The following is a 19287-nucleotide window of genomic DNA, read 5'->3' as shown; positions in this document are numbered from 1 at the left end:
AGCCAGTGCTGGGCCCTTGAGCAAGGCCCTTAACCCCATTCGGCTACAGGCGTGCCATACAATGACCGACCCTGCGCTCTGAACCCAGCTTCTAGACAAGCAGGATAACTGGACTTAAAATTCTTTCGTGTCACTGCAGGTTCACCATGACCGCCCAGAGTCTGTTCCAGATCAAGCGGCAGCTGGATAAACTGGGCGAGCTGATCGTGAAGGTGACCTACGAGAGCGACCCCATCCCCGTGCAGCGACCTCAGATGGAGGAACAGGTCAAATATCTGATCTACCATCTCATCAAGAGGTAACCGACATCACCCACAGGCACATTTTTATATGTTATTATAGCACATTTTTATTTGTTATTATAGCACATTTTTATAGCACATTTTAATTTGTTATTATAGCACATTTTTATAGCACATTTTTATTTGTTATTATAGCACATTTTTATAGCACATTTTTATTTGTTATTATAGCACATTTTTATTTGTTATTATAGCACATTTTTATAGCACATTTTTATTTGTTATTATAGCACATTTTTATTTGTTATTTTAGAAAATTTTTATTTGTTATTATAGAAAATTTTTATTTGTTATTATAGCACATTTTTATTTGTTATTATAGCACATTTTTATTTGTTATTATAGCACATTTTTATTTGTTATTATAGAAAATTTTTATTTGTTATTATAGCACATTTTTATTTGTTATTATAGCACATTTTTATTTGTTATTATAGCACATTTTTATTTGTTATTATAGCACATTTTTATAGCACATTTTTATTTGTTATTATAGCACATTTTTATAGCACATTTTTATTTGTTATTACAGCAAATTTTTATAGCACATTATTAGTTGTTAATAAAGATTTATTTATATATATATACAATGCTTATTAACAAATCAAAACAAAGTTTATTTGTCACACACATAGTCATACACAGTACAACTACATGTAATATATATATATATTTAGAAATATGTATATACGTATATACAATACAAAGAGGATGAAAAGGAGCTTTTTCCTACCAAGCTGTTCAGACCCTTAAACAAATAAGCAACCAGGACAAGATCTTTTTACTGAACGGGCACAAATTCCCATACACGGACACTTCTCATAAGAGCGGCAGTTGTTCTAGCCGAATAGATCACACAGAGGTCACGCTATTTTATTAGGGTTTGTTTTTGAAACGGTCAGACGTCCAGATACTTTCGGCCACATAGCGTAAGATCTGAAATTGAATGTGACAAATATATACGTCGGAGTCTCCCGTATGTTAATTACAGTTAATAAAATAGTAAACGTGTACGGTGGCGCGGCGGGCAGCACTGTCGCCTCACAGCAAGAAGGTTCTGGGTTCGATTCCCAGGATTGGAGTTTGCCACAGAGTTCTCCGTGTGTCCGTGTGGTTTTTCTCCCGGTGCTCCGGTTCCCTCCCACACCCCAAAAAGTTTCCCACTTTTGTATTTTATGTACGTACTGTATGTATACATACTCATACATTTATATCCACACTCCATCACTTTTCTACATCGTCACCTTCCGAAGCATTTTTCCAGCGTCGTTCCAACTTTTTAACACCGTCAGCAAAAAATGTCTTCGGTCGAGCTCGTAGCCACCGATGCGCCGCTGCTTTCACATCATCATCACATGAAAATGTTCTTCCCCTTAAAGCTTCTCTGAGCGTCCAAAAAGGTGCAAATCAGACGGAGCTAAATCCGGACTATAAGCATCTCTCAGTCTCGTTCTACACCCTCACCGCTTATAACCACAATATAAAAATTAATTGTGTGTTTTGCGATCGCTGGCGTCTATTTGCCTCCGTTCTGTCTGGGTGCATAAAAGGGGAAGTTTGACACCGTGACTGTGAGTTTCTCTTCCATCTTTAGTAGGAACGATTATTTAGGAACCAAAAACAGAGCGTAGGGTTTTAAAGTGGTGAAGATAAAGCGCATACCGCTCTGCTTAATGCTCGATTCTTATTGTTAACCGCGACATCACTTCACTCCTAATTCACATGAAGTTAAACTTCGACTCCGCTTACTCGACCGAGCTCTAACTGAAAATAATGACATTTGTCATTTATTGGTTTGGTTAATGCCTGGTTCACACGACACGATTTTCGCCCTGATTTTCGCTCCCCGATAGGTCGCTGCTCGATGTGGCAGCTCTGGGGCGACTCAGCTCTCGATCGCTCTGTGTGAACTGTTCATCGACTCGAACCGAGCGGCTCGCCGACTCAAGAAAAATATCTAGCATGCGAAATATCTGGACCTGTCAGTGACTCGTGTGAAAGGTGGCAGCGAGTGCTGTGTCCAACTACAGCCAATGAGAACGCAGGATACGGCGTGAGGGGAAACCCGGGGGGAGTGTGAAAACGTGGTACAGGGGTGTAATATAGTTAATATAGAATACATCAGCACGCACACGAGCTTTACAGTATTTGTGATCTTATCGTCCACGCCAAACCGTAATACCCACGCTGCATGGCAAACAATATTTATTTGACCTCCAACTCACTACAGAACAGAACAGACAAAACTAAAACTAATTTAAAAATAATTAAACAAAACTAATTTAATTCCTGATCTCCGTTCTCATGTTAAAGGAACGAGAGCGCGAGGTTTTTCCCAAACACACATAACGCAGTCATAGCGCTCCACTGTGGGTGGGAATGAAACCTGACTGTAGGTGTGTAGATGACCTTCTTTCTTGCAGCTCCAGTCCCCTCCAGAAATATTTGCACCCCCTGGAAAACATGAAAACATTTTATTAAAAGTACAGTGATTAAAAGCTAAAACCTAAACCTTATATAGATCTTATATATGTATAAAACACGATTTAAAGAAGCTCCGGTGTCCTGTACAGAGCCCTGACCTCAGCCCTACTCAACATGCTGCCATCTTTGGACTAAATGGGCACAAATTCCCATACACACACATACACACCTCAAAGTCTTGTAAGAAGCCTCTTTAGAAGAGAGGTCACTCTATTTTATTAGGGTTTGTTTTTGAATGCTCAGGCGTCCAGATACTTTTGGCCACAGAGTGTAAGATATGAAATTGAATGAGTCTCCTGTATGTTAATTACAATAAATAATATAGTAAACATGTGTGGTGGCTTTTGGCGTTTGATTTCTAGTTGTAGAGTTGCATGTTCTCCACATGTCTGTGTGGGTTTCCTCCGGGTGCTCTGGTTTCCTCCCACAGTACAAAGACATTCAGTTTCAGAGAAATTGAATTCCCCCTAGGTTTAAGTGTGTGTGTGTGTGATGGACTGGTGCCCTGTACAGGGTGTTTCCTACCTTTTGCCCAGTAAAACAGACCCATCACGACCCTGAACAGGATAAAGTGCTGATAAAACAATGAATTAACTAATGGATGTTAAGATACTGGTTGTAATGGCATGATTGATGAGATACTGGTTGTAATGATACTGGTTGTAATGATAATGGTTGTATTGACATTATTATTGATATACTGGTTGTAATGGCATGATTAATGAGATACTGGTTGTAATGGTACTATTTTAATTTCATGATTACTGACATACTGGTTGAAATTTCATGATTAATGAGTTACTGGTCTGTTTTCAGTTCCTTTGTGGTAGAGAAGCAGCCGTGCATGCCAACACACCCTCAGAAACCACTCATCATCAAAACCCAGGTGCAGTTCACCACCAAAGTCAGGTATAATCAGTTATTTTACTATAATTCCACAATCTCACACCATGTTGTGCTCCGATGTTTTTGTTCTTATTGTCTCTGATTTTCTCTGTAATATGTATTTTATTTCAGATTGTTGGTTAAGCTACCGGAGGTGGACTATCAGCTTAAAGTGAAAACAACTTTTGACAAGTACGTTTGTTTATTAATAATAATAATAATAATAATAACAATTATAATAATAATAATGAAAGGTGCCTAGGTGGCGCAGTGGGATATTCCACTAGCACTAGCGCACTAGTAGAGCGCTGAGATTCGAACTCCTCGGTTCGAAACTCGGCGTTGCCACCGGTCGGCTGGGCGCCATCTAGCACAGACATGTTCTGCTGGGTGGGATGACTGGACTATGTGGGCGGGGTCTTCAAACGCTGTGTAAGGACCCTTATTAGCAGATACAGAGGTGGAAAAGGGTTCCGCTAAGGGCTGCACACAGGTCGTAGGAGGCGTGAGCAGCAATATACCCACCTCGACTGCAATCAGGGATCCACCAGCAGCGGAAGACAGATTGACTACGAGAAAATGGAATAAATAAATGGAAAATAATAATAATAATAGTTACAATAATAATAATAATTACAATAATTATAATAATAGTAATAATTACACTAATTATAATAATAATAATAATCACAATAATTATAATTACACTAATTATAATAATAATAATAATAATTACAATAAATATAATAATAATAATAATAATAATAATAATTACAATAAATAGAATAATAATAATAATAATAATAATTACAATAATTATAATAATAATAATTACAATAATAATAATAATAATAATAGTTACAATAATAATAATAATTACAATAATTATAATAATAATAATAATCACAATAATTATAATTACACTAATTATAATAATAATAATAATAATTACAATAAATACAATAATAATAATAATAATAATAATAATTACAATAATTATAATTATAATAATCACAATAATTATAATAATAATAATGATAATTACAGTAATTATAATTATAATAATAACATGACAGCCCTAGATATACTAAATAAGTTCCTTCTCTCTGATCTAACACGTGTTATGAAATGCAGATGTTGTTTTTTTACTGAAACGCTTCTCTGTGCTGTTTTTTTTGTGTGCAGGGACCTGCCGCTGGGTAAAGTGTGAGTATTCTGAGACAGGAGTGTGAACAGCAGCTTCCTGTTGTTTTCTAGGCCAAACCTCAAACACGAGCTCGATTTGGTAAACTGAGAACACGTGGGCAGGGGCGCAGCTCCCGAAGTGTGCTTTAGGGGAAAACATTTCATTATTCTAAAGCTTAATCAGCACTTATAGAGACTGCAGACATGTTCACAACACCTCAGTGAAAAACAGTATGGCCAAAAGTATTGGGACACCTTACAGTGAGCTTGTTGGACACCCTGTTCCAAAACTGGGCATAAATATGGTGGCACTTCTACTTCTTTTTATTTTAAGGCCTTTTTGGAAGTGTGCCTGTGGGAATTTATGCCTAATCAGTCTAAAGAACACTTGTGAGGCACGTATGTTAAAATGAAGGCCTTGCTCGCCTCACAGTCAACGTTTCAATTCATCCCGGTGGTTTCCGCCCAGTGAAACGAGCAATGAATGAATACTATTTGGAGGGGTGCCCTAATACTTTTGTTCATGTAGTGTTTATAGGTCTTAAATATAATCAAACCATCCATGTTTATCATGTTTATTAACAGCTCTGTTTTTATTTATAGTACCCGGCAATTCTTCATCCCCACCAACAACACCAAGGTCATGGATGTGGAAGAATCCTCCAACGGCTGTTTATCAGTGGAGTTCAGACATTTGGTAATCCACCACTACATCTGCTAGAATCATTCTTTTTTTTGGTTCCTCCCAATTTAGTCATATCCAATTATCCGATCGTATTTCCCCTCTATTGGTGCAGACCCCTATTCTTGACCAAGGAGGGTCGTGATTGACACACGTCCCCTCTAGCACGTGTGCAGTACAGATTGCTTCGTTTCATGCAGAGATCCGTATCGCGCACGGAGATTCATGCACCGATCTCCGTTATCCCCCGATCAGCCAAGGTTGTAATCAGTGTAGGTGCCCGGAAATCCTGTTTTTTATATTGAGTGCAGTGGTGGCCTATTGAACTGGAATGTTAGGTAATTGGACCATTTTTTTTCTATTTTATTTCTGCATTTTCTCCCAATTTATCCTAGTCAATCTGTCCTCCGCTGCTGGTGGATCCCTGATTGCAGTCGAGGCGGGTATATTGCTGCTCACGCCTCCTCCGACCTGCGTGCAGTCCTTAGCGGAACCCTTTTTCACCCATGCACTCTGCACAGATCTGCCAATCAGGGTCCTTACACAGCGTTTTGAAGACCCCACCCACATAGTCCGGTCATCCCGCCCTAACAGAACGGTGTCTGCTGCAAGCACTGCCAATTATGCACGCTAGATGGCGCCAAGCCGACCGGTGGCAACGCCGAGTTTCGAACTAAGGAGTTCAGAATCTCTGTTCCGGTGTGCCAGCGGAATATCCCGCTGCGCCACCTGGGCGCTTATTTGGACCATTTTTGGTTCAAACCCTACTGCTGCCATGTTGCCACTGTTGGGCCCTTGAACAAGACCCTAATTCTCAAATTCACAATTATAAGTCGCTTGTGCTCAATGCCAGAAGTGTAAATGTTAAAATTGGACGTTTAAATTACATTTTCCGTACTTCAGTTACTTTAGTTGCTTCAGTTACGCAGCGTTTTATATACAAAACACACAAGGATCAGATGAACCGTAACTTTAAAAAAAAGACGTTTAATTTCATTTGGAGTGATGACATCACACAACAGGACGATGTTTTTATCGTGACGCTTCATTTACTGGGATAATTACTCGATCTCTAGCATTTTAAACCCTTATAGAGCTAAATATAATAAATCTGGATAAAATAATAAAGCCAAAAGCATTTAGCAACACGTCTGTATTTTATACAGCTTTATACACCGAGCAGGCATAACATTATGACCACTGACAGGTGAAGTGAATAACACTGATTATCTCGTCATCATGGCACTTGTTAGTGGGGGGGGGGGGATATTAGGTTGATGTTAGAAGCAGCAAAAATGGCCGAGCGTGAGGATCTGAGCGAGTTTGACGAGGGCCAGATTGTGATGGCTAGACGACTGGGTCAGAGCATCTCCAAAACTGCAGCTTTTGTGGGTTGTGTCCCGGTCTGCAGTGGTCAGTATCTATCAAAAGTGCTCCAAACCAGTGACAGGGTCATGGTCACCAGGATGCACTATGGGAAGAAGGGGGCAGTGTGACGCTTTGGGCGACGTTCTGCTGGGAAACCTCGGGTCCTGCCATCCATGTGGATGTTACTCTGACACGTAGCTCCTACCTAAGCATGGTGCAGACCATGTTCACCCTCTCATGGAGACACTTCCCTGATGCCTGTGGCCTCTTTCAGCAGGATGATGCTCCCTGCCAAAAAAAGTTTGAGGAGCACAACAACGGGTTTGAGGTGTCGACTCGGCCTCCAAACTCCCCAGATCACGATCGAATCGAGCATCTGTGGGACGTGCTGGACAAACAAGTCCGGATCCATGGAGGCGCCACGTCACAACTTACAGGAGTTAAAGGATCTGCTGCTGACATCATGGTGCCAGATACCACAGCACACCTTCAGGGGCGAGTGGAGTCCATGCCTCGACGGGTCAGAGCTGTTTTGGCAGCAAAAGGGGTCCAACACAATATTGGGAAGGTGGTCATAATGTTATGCATCATCAGTGTATTTTATATTGCAGAAGATTTAGCATGTTCACCTTAGAATAAAAAAATAATAATAAAACATGACTTCCATCTTAAATTAAAACCATTTTTGGAGGCAAAACACGCCTTAATGAATATTTTTATTTAATTATGTTAAAATCAGGAGTCACGTCACCCACCCTCATACAGAGATTGATATTTACTGGATGTTTTCTCGGATGTTTCATTGTTTAGAGCTCGGATGCACTTGTTTACACTGCAATACTAAATTCTTTATGTTTAACAGCAGCTGAAAGAGAAGAAATGCACAAACGGCGCCAAAGGAAATGAGGTACGGCGTTTACCTTATACATTCCTCCTGAATCATTGTAATTATTGATTATTAATAACCGTGACTGAGAAGCTCTCTGTTCGCCGCAGGGTCCGTTAACCGTGACGGAGGAGCTGCACTCGCTCAGCTTCGAGGCCATGCTGTGCTTGCAGGGTCTGGACATCGACCTGGAGGTCTGTGTTAATAGTTTAAATGTTATAAATATAACGAGGCCGAGCGTATGTGGACACCGAGGTAATTATTGGGTTCGGTTAGTTTTACCACACCCGTTGCTAACAGGTTCATCATGGCAGGTATAGACAAAAACTACACGTCTTTTGGACGCTCGGGTGGTGCGGCGATAAATTACGCATGCACTCTTTTAAGTTCGAATCTCAGCTCCGCTATTGGCCGTCCGGGCGCCTATACGGATAATGATTGGCACGTCCTAGAGAGGCTGCAGTTACGACCCCTGCTGGCTGTTTGATGGCACTGCACAGAGACGGGGAATAACAGAGATCGGTGCGTGACTCGGTACGGCTCTCCGTATGAACCCACCTCTTGCAGGTGAAAAGAAGCAGCCAGCTTCAAGCACATTTTGAAGGGGCTGTGAGATGGTGGTGGCTCTTTTAAGACTGGGAGTGGCGGAAGTCACCTAGAGTCTCCATGGACTCACTGCTAAGTTCCAAACTGTCTTAGGAATAGCAGAAGTACTGTATGATAAAAGATGTTGGGATTTTATTGCCAGTTGTGGACTCATCATCACAAATTATGCTTTACCTTCTAGAATCTTCCCCATTTGACATATTTGGGATAAACTGGAATGTTGACTGAGAATAAAAGCCCAAGAGCCAGCCGTATGTGACTTCACTAATGCCTATGTGACTTGATAAAAGCAAATCCCAGCAGTTATGTTTTTATTTCCATCATCCGCTCTATCCCGGCCAGGATTGCAGGTCCTTCCTTAAACTGCAGTTTGATAATATGGCTTAAATGCCACTGAGCATAGGTGTGACTGAAAAACCGAAGGTGTCCATATACTTTTGGCCGTATGCTGTGTTCCGTTGGTGACTTGGTTGTGGTTTGTGTTTGTGTGTGTGCCATCCAGACCTGCTCCCTACCGTTGGTGGTGATCTCCAACGTCAGCCAGTTGCCAGCCGGCTGGGGTTCGGTCATGTGGTACAACCTGCTGACAGACGATCCCAAAGTAAGATGAAAAACATCACATTATGTTTACACATAAATATAACCGGGTAATGATGGAGGGGGACGGTGGTTACTGAGGCATTCTGGGAGCAATCCTTTCACACAGAATTTGCATAGGCTCAAGTGGCATGAAAGGCTTATTTAAATGTGCCTAACTGCTTCCCCATACTCACCACGCCAACACGGTTATGCCAACCGGTTCATTCCAGATCACATTTATGTCGTGAATGATCCTGAGCAAATATTTTTCTGCTCCGGATTGTACCACGATCCTAAAAGACGAGGGTTCTCAAGTCAGGTCAAAGTTATTTGTGTAGCGCTTTTTACAATAGACCACGCCTTAAAGCAACTTTACAGAATCCAGGACCAAAAACCTTTTCATGAGCAGCCAAGGGCGACAGTGGCAAGGAAAATCACCCCAAATATTACAAGGAAGAAATCTTAAAAGGAACTAGACTTAACTGGGACCTCCATCCCCCTTGGGTGGCATAGAGCAGTGGTTCTCAAGACAGAGAGGGGGAGTCTTAGATACCCTAAATGTGGGGTCCTGTTGCATTTAACTGAGAAGAGTAAAAAAGAATGACACGTAATGGGACGGAACAATCACTAGGCTTTTGGCATACGAGAGATTTCTTGTGATGTGATGTCATATAGATCTGTTTTAAACTACCTATAGCCTACGGTGGGTCTTCGAGAACCGACATGTTTGATTTGTCCACAAAAGATTCTGATTCAGTTGTGGATGCAGATCCGGCTGAAGTAGACCCGGGTGAAGAAGCTCCTACCATCCGCTCACCAGAAATAAACCCAACCAAATCATGGATTCATCATATTTCCCATGAGCAAGAACACAAAACCTTTCGTCATCCTCACTGAAAGTGTGAAAATAATATCATAACCCAGGTCAAGGGGGTCTCACAACATTTTTCTGAACACAGGGTGGGGTCTAAGAGAAAAAAAGGTTGAGAACCACATGCCTAGAGGATAATTTAAATTAATTATTATCAGATTAAATAAACCAGACATATAAAATACAATGATTTCTAACAAGATCTATTTGAAACAAACACAAAACATTGCACGTTAGCAGTGTTGCTTTTACCCAAAACGACTTACAAATGCAACCAAATCTGATCCAAGCAATTGTGGATAAAGAAGCTTGTTTAAGAGGCCAAACAGTGGCAATAATGGGGCTTGAACCATTGACCTTCTGATTACTCGTCCAGTACCTTAAACTCTAAACCTTTTTTCGGTTTTGGTACTGGATCTTGTAAAGTTGCGTTGAGACTTTGGGTCTGTCTGAAAGCCTAGTGACCTCAGTAGAGCGGATTCTAATAAGACCAGGAGCTCATAATCAGATTATTTAGTAAAATGCATCTGTGTAGAGAGATCACTAGGTGTTCAGACAGACCCAATATCTCAAGAAGTTAAATTCACATCTAGTCATGTTGCTTGTTGCCCTCAGCCGTAAACAACCCCATACACTATAATTTGTCCTAATTAATAAACACAGTGTTTGGGGTAAGTAATGGACACACAGGGATCATAAGGAGCACCTAAAAGAACCTGAATCCAAATCATCTCCTCTTTCTTCTCTCTGTGATGTTCGTGTAGAACCTGGCGTTCTTTACCAACCCGCCAAGAGCCAACTGGAGCCAACTGTCCGAGGTGCTGAGCTGGCAGTTCTCTAGCTTCGCTGGCCGGGGCCTGAATAAGGAGCAGCTAAGCATGATGGGAGATAAGCTTCTAGGTGAGCTCAGATTTGTAATGCTGTTTTAATGCTTTAACTGTATAGAATCCTAAGCTGAAGATATTGTAGTGGTCATGAGTCTCCAATCTCTTACACCAGTGATCCCCAACCTTTTTTGCACCACAGACCGGTTTCATATAAGATAGAATTTTGCAGACCGGCGGATGTGAGGGGATTTAAAATAAAATGAGCATAATAAAAAACACAAAGTGCAAAACAATACTGCTTAACACTGATGGACAAGCAGTGGGAACACTGAGCTTTTTTCGCCGCGACGAGACGCTCCCACCTAGGGGTGAGAGGAGACAATAACACCCGAAGTGTGTTCCTTATGTCCAGTCTACTCCTTAACTTTGTGAAGCGGGATTTTCTGCAGTGACGGCAACCAAAACAAAGATAGGAGGTTGGAAATGGAAGCAGTGTTTTCATGGCTTTATTTTTGTGGTGCAGTAATAAATGATCACACACCCGCACACCACTAGTCAGCAGCAGTAGGAAGAGAGGACGACAAATGCAATCACGTAATTAAAAAAACGTAGTTTTTACGCCGGATGCCTTTCCTGTCGCAACTGTCCTATTTATCCGGGCTTGGGACCTGCACTGAGGGTACACTAATACGTGTCCACCCAATAGCTAGGTTCACTTAATGCCATGCACCTTCTGAACCATCAGCGTGTCTCTTACCATGACACCACACACGCTCACTGTAGCGTGCTAAAGGATTTGTTTCAGGTGTGATATATTTACCATACTTTATTATAATTCTCTTTTTATGTGTTTTAAGGCCAAAATGTGTCTTTTAATGATTGTCAAGTGTCCTGGTCCAAGTTCTGCAAGGTACGCTCCGAATATCTAACCGTCCACAATATGTTAGATCTCATACACACCCACCGTTCTGCAAATCACCTCGACTCTTTAACTTCTTGTGTTGTAGGAAAACATTCCAGGGAAGTCGTTCAGTTTCTGGCTCTGGCTGGACTCCATCCTGGAGCTCATTAAGAAACACTTGCTTCCAGTCTGGATCGACGGGTGAGAGACGTTCTCTTTCATCATCACATAACTAGGCAGGAGTCACGGTCAGGAAATAAATACAACGTTTATTCACCTTTCACAAGCTTGTCCTAACGTCCACTGGAAAACAAACACCACACACCCATTCACTCACTCACTCACACATGCCAGTCCACCTTCTGCATGTTTCTGAGCAGAACAAAACCAGACTGCCCTGGAGAACTCAGAAGATGAGATGAGGTCTGAACCCATGACCCTGAGACCTGGTCTTCAAGCATGCAGCATCAACTCTACACTTTGCATGAGCAGTGTTGGTGCACTTCTTAGATCCTGTCCAGCCACTCTTCTGAGCAGGATTTGAAGTGTGTCTGTGGGAATTTGTGCCCATCGAGTCAAAAGGCGACACCAATTGCATGTCTGGATACTGATGTTCCAGTTCATTCCAAAGATCTGATTCTAAAAATTAAAATATAATGAACCCCCCGTCAGACATGGCCAATCACGTCTGTATGTAGATGTCCGCCCGGTCGATAGCACCACTGGGGATTTGCAAGTGGGCCACTGCGCCACCCGAACGCTCCCTAACATCCCCACACTAATGGAGCTCTCTGTTCTGTGACGTCTGCAGGTACATCATGGGTTTCGTAAGTAAGGAGATGGAGCGAGCGCTGCTGAAGGATAAAGAATCCGGTACCTTCCTGTTACGCTTTAGTGAGAGTCACTTAGGAGGAATCACTTTTACCTGGGTGGAGCAGGAGAACGGTGAGATCCTTCACTTTCATTTATGTAAATGTAAATGTAAATAAATGCATATTAGCAAAATCAGACTGGAGCATGAGTATTCATATGGATGTCCTTATATGATACTTAGGACTAGTGCATAAGTAAGATATTGCAGCTCTAATCATGATTTATGTCACTGTTATGTGACATAACACTCACACAAACATACACACACTTACATGCACATACACAAACATACGCACACTCACAAGCACACACACACACACACACACACATAAATTCACACACTTAGATTTATGCAAACATACATACATACACGAACACAATGCTTACTCATACACACACTCACACACACACACAAACTAACACACATATACTCACATACCTACACTGACACATAATTACTCACATATATACACACACTCATACGAACATACACACACATTCAAACTTACATGCACATACACACACTCACACACGCACTTGCACACACACACACACACACACACACAACCAACACAGTCTTGTTCCCTGGACTCTGACCACTTCAACACATACAACAACTTAGTGAATGTATTACTTGCATCTTTGCATAATTGCAATTTGCACAATATGTTTTGCACATTACTCATTTATATCTCTGCTGCTATATTAACCCTACACTGCTAACTGTATATCAGAATATGTTTTTACCTCACTTATTATCTACTCAGTACCATGTACTCTCTCACAAGCCTCTCTTGAACTCTTGAAATAAACGTCTAATGTACTAAAATGTATTATTTGCAAACTTTAGCGTTGACCTTTTTGCGACTGACCTTTCCATAACTACATGACTGTATTAAATTCTTCCTATATTTATGGCACTTTTGTCCAAAGCATTTACAGTTGTGTATTGTAAACAATCCAGAAACATTAGGGTTAGAGTCCTTGCTCAAGAGTCCAACAGTGGCAGCCTGGTGGTTGGGCTTAAACCAGGGACCTTTTGATTAGTCCAATACCTTAACCGACAAGCTACCACTGCCCATAAAGGATGTCCTTAACTTCAGGGCTCTACCTCTATGGCACCACGGATCACCACCCAAAGTCACTGCGGGCGGAACTTGCCATAAAATTAAATTAAAAGAGATAAAATTTAGAGGGACATAATGAAAATTGGCCTTTCATTGAATTTTTATTGCTCAGCCCTCTGAAAATCTTCATCAACCGCAGCATGACGTTCTTTCTATAAACAGCAGAGGGCGACAAAGGGGCTTCTTTATTTTAACTCTTTACATTCCAGCACAGATTAAATAGGCAGGTATGAAGGATTTATTTGCTTGTGTATTTGTTTAAATGTTAATTCTCAAATTATAGAGTAGATAAAATAAAATTAACATCAGACACTTATTATATTCTTGTTTTAATGAAGATATATTATTTTCAGAATATGTAAATAAAGGGCGTCCCGATACTGTTTTCTCAATCAATGACCGTCAGTGATCAGATTACATTTTCACTTCAGGATATTCAGAACTGGAAAGTAATCGCCAGCCCGACGTCGTACCCGTCCAGACACTGCGGTACGACCTAATAAAGATGTTTACGTTTGCTTATTTGCTTATTTCCTCAGGTGAGGCTAAATTCATCTCGGTGGAACCGTACACCAAAAACCGTCTCAGCGCTCTCGCCCTCGCCGATATTATCCGGGACTATAAAGTCATTGCAGACGGAATCGTTCCGGAGAACCCTCTCAAGTTTCTGTACCCGGACATCCCGAAGGACGAAGCGTTTGGAAAACATTACAACTGTCATCCGCACAAAGGTCAGTCAGATATGTGGGTTTATTATTAATAAATGAGTCTTTTATTAAGTGAATAATAACTGAAAATGACTCATGCATGTTTCTTTTACAGTTTATCCGTACATATCAACTATTTTCATTCCCATCTCTGTGAAGTAAGTAGGACATTCTTAGACTCAGTATTAATATTTTAATTGTCGTTCTTTCTAAGACTCCCGTCTCACCATTTTTGTGTTCGTGTGTTCAGCACCACTCCCCCACAGTGTTCGTCTCCGGAACCCCCGCTGTCCCCAGGAATGTCTCGCATGCTCAGCCAGCACATCACCAACTTCGAGATCGAAAGTGTTGTGAGTTTGTTTTAATATCTGTACCTCCGTCCGTAGCTTTGGCCATAACTGTGGGTGGCAAATGTTGATCAATTGTTTAAAATCGAAAGGGAGGCTTGCAAAAATATATGTAAGCTCCTGCAAAAATATGTGATCGATGTTAAATTTGGTCATTATTTAGCATTTTATTGTTAACAGTTTGTCATGTATCGTTTATATAGACATATTGTGAAAATTAGGGGTGGGGGGTATACATTTTCTCCCTTTTTCTCCCGAGTTTAGTGCCAATAGTCCAATTTTTGCCCGATTGTGTCATGCTTCCTCTCCACCAATGCCGACCCCGGCTCTGATTGAGGAGGACGAAGCTAACCCACACCCCCTCCGACACGTAGGCAGCAGCCGTATGCATCTTGTCACTTACACTAGACGAGTGCATATGTGGATCAGCACTGTGTACGGAGAGACACACCCTGATCAGCACTCTTTCGTCTCTGTACAGGCGCCATCAACCAGCCAGCAGATGAGAGAGAGAGAGACCCTATCCGGCTTAATCCCACCCCCTATCTGAACAACAGGCCAATTATTGTTCATGTGGCTCGATTTGATGTATTAGAGATCCCAGCTTTGGTGTTCCAGCGTGTGTTTTAGCGCTGCGCCACCTGAGCGGCCTGAAAATTAGGGTTTAACAAAAAAAACGCGTCACGGACCGTGAAATAAATCGTTTCTAGTGAAATATGTCATTTGCAGTGAAATTCACACTTTAAGGTTTGTGTTTAGCGAGTTCATATTTTTCATTCACGTAGTGTATAAATTTTAGGCGCAATACGAGGCGTCCTAGCGATCATACAGGGGAACTTAAGTAACTCGAGTAATTCGATTACTAAAAATCATCTATGTAAATTTTTCGCATCGAGGCGTCGTTTAATCAATACAACTACATACAGCTCACGGTGTTTCTCACGGACGACTTTTACTTTTGCACAACGCGTTCACGCTGTGGTCAGGTGACGTGAAGAAGCCGAGGGCTGCGTCAAAAACTTACTTTTCGCTTCCAGTTCAATGAAAAGTACGTATTTGGACACGATCGCCATTGTAACGATACACTCTATCCATGATGTGATACGATTCATGTTACGATTTTTTCCCGATTTTTTTAAACAAAATGAAATTGAAGACAAATTATGACAAAGTTTCCTTGGAATTATTTCTCTTTAAAAAAAATACTGTATTTGATTATCGTTTATTTATCTAAATAATGAAGGCCCTTTTATTTCTGATGTAGGTACAAACTATGCAAAACTATTTTGAATTAAGCCCAATTTGGCTGAAAAGGCTAAAATCTGGCAACCAGGCGAGGTGTATAGCGCCAGCGCCCTCTGCTGTTTAAAGTGAATATCGATTCATTTGACATCCCAACCAGTTTGAATTGTGGAATTTTTTTATTTTTGTGGTGCATTGTTACATCCCTATATATTTCAGGTCATATTATTTGTCTAGGAAGCCCAAAATAGAGTTAGAAGCCTCAATTATTAAACATTTTTTAATTAAGAAGCACGTGATCTATTTATTCAGTGAAACATTTCCAGAACTAATCACATCGCAAAACTCTCACAGCCGTGACGTACAGTTTTTTTTACAGGTTTATGTCAACATTTGCTTTTGATTAAATTAAAATATTACAGAAGAATAATTAGAAAAGTTGTGTAGAAAATGTGTAGAAATTAATCTTAAGTCTTTATGAACACAATCATAACCCGGATTCGTCTTTGTTTTCTCTTTTCTTGCAGATCAGTTCATTTTAGACTCCATCTGATGGATTTCTCTTAGTGAACCTCTATTCCAGCCGGTGCTTGACATCATTACGTGTCAAATGTTATTATAAATATTTTTCATGTGTGTACAAATCTGTTTTTGTTGACCCAATTCCAAATACATTTCCCTGCCACTTTATTAGGAACACCACGCTGATCCTGGGTAGGATTTTGGTGATTTTCCGCCAAGCGTTCGAGACGCTGGAGACATTTCGTTTTTGGTTTCTTTGTGCTCGGTTGCGCACTCATCCTCACAAACAGTGCAGGTTACAAAAGGAAAAATGCAAAAATGGTGCAAACTGGCTACTGATGAATGAAAACTTTCTAGATTTGCGGTGCTGTGGTAACAAAGCGCAAATTAAAGAAACAGCGGGCGCATTTCATGTCGATCACGTCGACCTGTTTGAAAGAGGCGCGATCTACAGGATGTATGAAAATCTCAGGAGATGAGCCATTCCTGAGCTTAATGGTGCCAACAAGCATGCAACGGTCAACTTCTGATGTATGATGTTGATGTTAAAGCTGCTCTCACATAATCAGTCGATTGGATCATTTCTCTAATGCGTAGGTGAACCGTTGTTCCTAATAAAGTGGCCGATGAGTGTAAAAACCAGTTTTACTCCAGGATGTGATGATTTATCTGCATGCTGTTGCTGTATATATTAAAATGGAATTGAAGAAACGTTGACATTAAAAGGTCGAGACGGGGTGATAAATGAATCAACAGCTTCTGTTTCTGACCAGATTCAAGATTTATCAGCCAGTGAAATGTTGGTGTTGCTGAAGTTGCCAGATTGTTCTGCGAGTCCTCGTTTATGTATTTTCTTTTATTTCTGGTATAACGTGACGAGTTTAATGACTGTTTTAATAAAATAATATTTTTAAAAGTCTGCTCTGAGTTGTTTTTTTAATATTTTCTTTATGCGTTTTCTCCCTTTTTTTTGCCCGATTGTGTCATGCTTCCTCTCCACTAATGCCGATCCCTGCTCCGATTGAGGAGAACGAAGGTAACCCACGCCCCCTCCGACACGTGGGCAGCAGTCGTATGCATCTTATCACCTGCACTTTGACGAGTGCAGTGCAGCTCAGCGTTGTGTATGGAGAGACACACCCTGAGAGCACTCTTTTCTCATCTCTGTGCACCAGAGGTCGTAATTGCACCAGTCATGAGAGCGAGACCCCATCCGGCTTAGTCCCGCCCATATCTGAACAACAGGCCAATCGTTGTTCATGTGGCCGTTCAGCCTTAGCCGGCAGGCAGAGCCGAGATTCGATACGATGTATTCCAGATCCCAGCTCCGGTTCCAGCGTGTGTTTTTACCGCTGCGCCACCTGAGCGGCCGTCCCAACTTTTCTTGATGGGGGTCAGATGGAGTACTTGGAAATGTGTAAAGGTTTTAGGCATTAAGCAGTGGATTCTCACAGAGAAACTGTACATATACATTCACTAAATGTGAGTGTGTGTGTGTGTGAGAGAGAGAGAGAGAGAGAGAGAGAGAGAGACAGAGAGTGAGAGGAGCTACAACTGCCCAAAACATTTACATCACAATTTTGGCATTTAGCAGACGCTTTTATCCAATACTGTGACAGTATACAGTCAAAGCAATTGAGGGTTAAGGGCCTTGCTCAAGGGCCCAACAGTGGCAACCTGGCGTGGTGAGGCTTGAACTGACAACCTTCTGATTACTGGACCAGTGCCTTAACCACAAGGCTACAGTTGCCTACATATAGAAACAACCTCAACCTCAATCTTAACCTATGTGTGTTTTTACTGCTTTAACATGTTTAACATGAGGAGAACCGGGCTGGTTGACGATAATAAAGCTGCCCCCCTTACTTTGGTAATTGATGATGTTGTTCTTTCTCCTTCCTCTGTGGTCCGAAATGTGGGTGTCCTCTTTGATTCCTTACTCAAACTTGAATCCCATGTCAGCTCCCTTGTTAAAACCTCTTTCTTTCACTTACGCAATATAGCTCAAATCCGCCCATGTCTTTCCCAGTCTGCTGCTGAAGCTCTAATCCATGCTTTCATTTCCAGCCGTTCATCACCATATCACACCTGTTCTCCAAAACCTCCACTGGCTTCCCATAAAGTATCGTATTCAGTTTAAGATCCTTCTCCTCACATACAAAGCTGTTAATAATCTTGCTCCGTCCTATCTCTCTGACCTTGTCCACATCTACAAGCTCTTCGTTCCTCCACAGCTGGTCTGCTTACCGTTCCCTCCTCTAACCTCCATATCTTTGGTGATCGAGCATTTTCCAGACTTGCTCCACGCCTCTGGAACTCTCTTCCTTCGCATATTCAGCAACCAAACTCACTGTCCTCATTTAAATCCAACCTTAAAACCCACCTCTTCTGTCTTGCGTACAGTCTTCCTCCATCCTAACCTACTGCAGCGAACCCCTTTTATATGTTGTCATTTTGACTTTTTTTAATCATTGTTTTCCTGTTTGTCATTGTTTTCTTGTTCCCTGTATTACTAATTGCACGCTATAAGTGTCTTTTATATGTTGTCACTTTGACTTTTGTATAATTGTTTTTCCTGTTTGTTTGTCGTTTATTTGTTCCTTGTATTACTAAATGTATTTTGTAAGCGTTTTGGGGTTGTTGAAAAGCGCTATATAAATGTGATGTATTATTATTATTATTATTATTACATGCAGCAAAAATATTAACAGCCATGAGAGCAGTGGTAGCTTTGAGGTTACGATGCTGGATAAGCTGCCACTGTTGGACCCCTGAGCAAAGGCGGGCCAACAAACGTGCATTGCATTATGATTGGATGACGGGACAAAGAGGGCGGGGTTTATGAACACCTTGTTTGGGTTTGTTGAAACGTCAGTCATCGCCTCACCTGTGT

At 41.2% G+C, this 19287-nt stretch overlaps 1 protein-coding gene across 1 annotated transcript in view; it reads left to right on the top strand.

Moving 5' to 3' along the window:
• The window catches only part of stat4 (signal transducer and activator of transcription 4), a 32445-nt gene extending 15135 nt beyond the window's left edge, over positions 1-17310 (top strand). Inside the window, exons 9-23 of the mRNA XM_063006407.1 lie at positions 140-298; positions 3603-3695; positions 3804-3863; positions 5442-5553; positions 7769-7813; positions 7903-7986; positions 8901-8999; positions 10613-10748; positions 11533-11585; positions 11683-11777; positions 12388-12521; positions 14116-14307; positions 14399-14441; positions 14534-14633; positions 16400-17310. Coding sequence (XP_062862477.1) covers positions 140-298; positions 3603-3695; positions 3804-3863; positions 5442-5553; positions 7769-7813; positions 7903-7986; positions 8901-8999; positions 10613-10748; positions 11533-11585; positions 11683-11777; positions 12388-12521; positions 14116-14307; positions 14399-14441; positions 14534-14633; positions 16400-16414 — 1420 coding nt within the window. The 3' untranslated portion in view covers positions 16415-17310. The remainder of the gene's footprint in view (positions 1-139; positions 299-3602; positions 3696-3803; positions 3864-5441; positions 5554-7768; positions 7814-7902; positions 7987-8900; positions 9000-10612; positions 10749-11532; positions 11586-11682; positions 11778-12387; positions 12522-14115; positions 14308-14398; positions 14442-14533; positions 14634-16399) is intronic.
• The last annotated feature ends 1977 nt before the right edge of the window (positions 17311-19287 follow it).

The sequence above is a fragment of the Trichomycterus rosablanca genome, chromosome 12 (assembly GCF_030014385.1).
Source record: "Trichomycterus rosablanca isolate fTriRos1 chromosome 12, fTriRos1.hap1, whole genome shotgun sequence".
In the NCBI taxonomy this organism is placed as follows: Eukaryota; Metazoa; Chordata; class Actinopteri; order Siluriformes; family Trichomycteridae; genus Trichomycterus; species Trichomycterus rosablanca.
The sequence above is the reverse complement of the archived record's forward strand: the minus strand, read 5'-3'. Positions and strand labels throughout refer to the sequence as shown.